This window comes from Nestor notabilis, unplaced genomic scaffold, assembly GCF_000696875.1.
Source record: "Nestor notabilis isolate BGI_N333 unplaced genomic scaffold, ASM69687v1 scaffold21671, whole genome shotgun sequence".
NCBI classification, from domain to species: Eukaryota; Metazoa; Chordata; class Aves; order Psittaciformes; family Psittacidae; genus Nestor; species Nestor notabilis.
Window position 1 is genome coordinate 12,785 of NW_009913682.1, and position 2,502 is coordinate 15,286.

The 2,502-nt window shown below is 51.5% G+C and overlaps 1 protein-coding gene across 1 annotated transcript in view; it reads left to right on the top strand.

The window, feature by feature from the left end:
* Positions 1-1,111, top strand: part of FOXN4 (forkhead box N4) — a 13,520-nt gene extending 12,409 nt beyond the window's left edge. The window contains exons 9-10 of the mRNA XM_010023310.1: positions 9-265; positions 858-1,111. Coding sequence (XP_010021612.1) covers positions 9-265; positions 858-1,111 — 511 coding nt within the window. The remainder of the gene's footprint in view (positions 1-8; positions 266-857) is intronic.
* The last annotated feature ends 1,391 nt before the right edge of the window (positions 1,112-2,502 follow it).

Genomic DNA, 2,502 nt, shown 5'->3' on the forward strand with positions numbered 1-2,502 from the left:
CCCGCGCTCCCGCCCCAGCCGCGCATGCCGCTCTCGCTGCAGTCCATGCCCCTGCACCACCAGCTCCAGCCCCAGCCTCGCATCGCCCCAGACTCACCAGCACCCGCGCAGACACCTCCTCTCCATACCCTACCTGATGGGAGCCACAGCCCTCTCCCACACCATCCCATGGGACGCGCGCCGCCGGACTTCCTGAACGTGACAGCGGACATGAGCACGGAGGTGGACGCTCTCGACCCAAGCATCATGGATTTTGCATTGCAAGGTACAGGAGGAGGAAGCTGGGGCGGGGAAGGACGTGATTTATGTGGTTTTACGTAGGCACTGAGTATATAACCAGGGTGCTCTGGGATGGGATGTAACTGAGCTGGAACTTTGGGTGCTGGCTGCTGCAGCATGACTTCCCTGGCCCTTCTACATGGAAATTCCTGCCCTGTGCTAGGTGGGACAACAACCCACCTTCATGGTTCACGCACAGGCACTGCAGCAGATATGAGCAGGGTTGTCCAGCTGCCTGGGCCATCACCGCTCCCTGCCCCTGGGAAACCAGAGTGCTGCTTGCACCTTGGTTTCTCCTTTCTGTAAAAGAACTTCCCCAGCTTGGTGTGGTCCTTGGGTTTCTGGTTAGCACATGGTAGATAGATGCTGTCCAGAGAGTCCTAAACTCCTCCCGAAACCAAAGGATTCAGGGGGGGAACAGATACAGTTGCTGTTGCCTTTGCACTACAACTGGCAGCACCCAGGAGCAGCGCTGGTCCTAAGCAGTGGGCAAAGCCCTCTTGTTACATACTGACCCCTACACGTGGTGCCTGGGGGGGCTGGATGCGTTGCTGTGACCAGACTTTCATCTTCCCCAGGTAACATATGGGAGGAGATGAAAGACGACAGCTTCAGCCTCGACACCCTGGCTGCCTTCAGCACCTCCCCGCTCCACCTCTCAGACTGTGACCTGGGCACCCCCGGCCTCACCCCTGTCTCCAGCGGCAGCGATCACTCCTTCTCGGACGTGCAGGTCACCGGCCTTTACACCACCTACACCACGCTGGACAACGTGGCAGCGGCAGCTCAGTACATGAACCCCCAGGGCAACAAACCCATCGCTCTGCTCTGAGCTTTGCACCATTCCAGGGACCTCCAGCGTAGGGGCCAGTTTCTCCCAACCATTCAAATCCAACCTGAAAGCAATAAGAGAGCTCCTCCTGCAGATGCTATTCCCTGGGACGCAGCACGTGATGCCAAAATAAATCAAACTGTCACCAGCAGAACCACTTTCACGTGCTGGAAGGCTGAAGAAGGGGCATGGACACTTGTGCTCCAGGACTGGGGAGCTCTCCAGAAGGATGTGGAAGGCCTCAGCCAGCAGGAACTTGACTCGAAAGTAACTGAGCTAAAACCATCCAGTTAAGGTACACACACTGGATGCTCTTTGGGCACCACCTACACAGAAGCCAACACAAGTCAATGGGCCAGTCAGCACCAAGTTGTAGCCCAAAGGGGTTGATCCTGCACCAATTCCATCTCTTTTCCTAAAGTTACCAAATAACTGTTGCCCTTGATCAAGGACCACACAGGTTCTGGAGCCACTTGCACCACTAACACTTTCTGGACATAACTATTGTTAATTTATTGTTATGAAGTAGGAAAAAAGGAGGAAAAATACTAAAAGTGAAAAATCCAACCCATAGCAGAGAACTGTTCTATGTAGGATTAAAGGCAGAGCCCTTACCTGTGAAGGGAGTGGTACTACTGAATTACTGAACTAGAAGATTTTAGGAATTATGCCTATTTTTAGGGGTTTTGAAGAGATTAGATGTGGTTAGATCTTGTGCATCGTGCTCCTGTCTGTTCTGTGCTAGGCAGTGTTACTGTTTGTAAATTTATTTATATTTATTGTTATGAAAAGAAATTATGTGAAGTGAGTTTGTCAAATGCTGCAGTGACCTGGTTTACATCCACTAAGTTATTCCTGCTCCAAATGCAACGAGTTCAACCGCTGTTGTCACACCACATTTAAAGAAGCACTTTTGATACTGTGAAACTCATGTGTTATAAAGAATAACTCAGAGACCAAATATTGTAACTGTTCCTAATGACTGTCACAACGTCTTTTGCTCCTGATTAACCCAGGACAACTGAGGCTAATGTAGGCTTGTACATTGTCAAACCCTGCTTTATACCTGGCAACAGCCCTTGCAAAGAAAGAGATACCTGAAAATCTACAAAGTTACTGGATGCTGGAATTCAGCATTTAGTCTACTTACACCTCTGTGAGCACAGACCAATGCTTAGGTCTTGCGTTTCATCTGTTCCTGTGCATCCACAGACTCTCCCGGTTCCTGGGATTGCACCCCCGTGCTCACAGGCTCCTCATCCCACACTGCTCCATGTGCTGCAGACTGGAGGGTGCAGGATGCTGGATCCACGCTCTGGGGCTTGGAGATCCCGCAGTGAAGATCAAGGGCTGGAAAACGTCTGTGCCTGAATCTTCCCCCCGAGCATCTG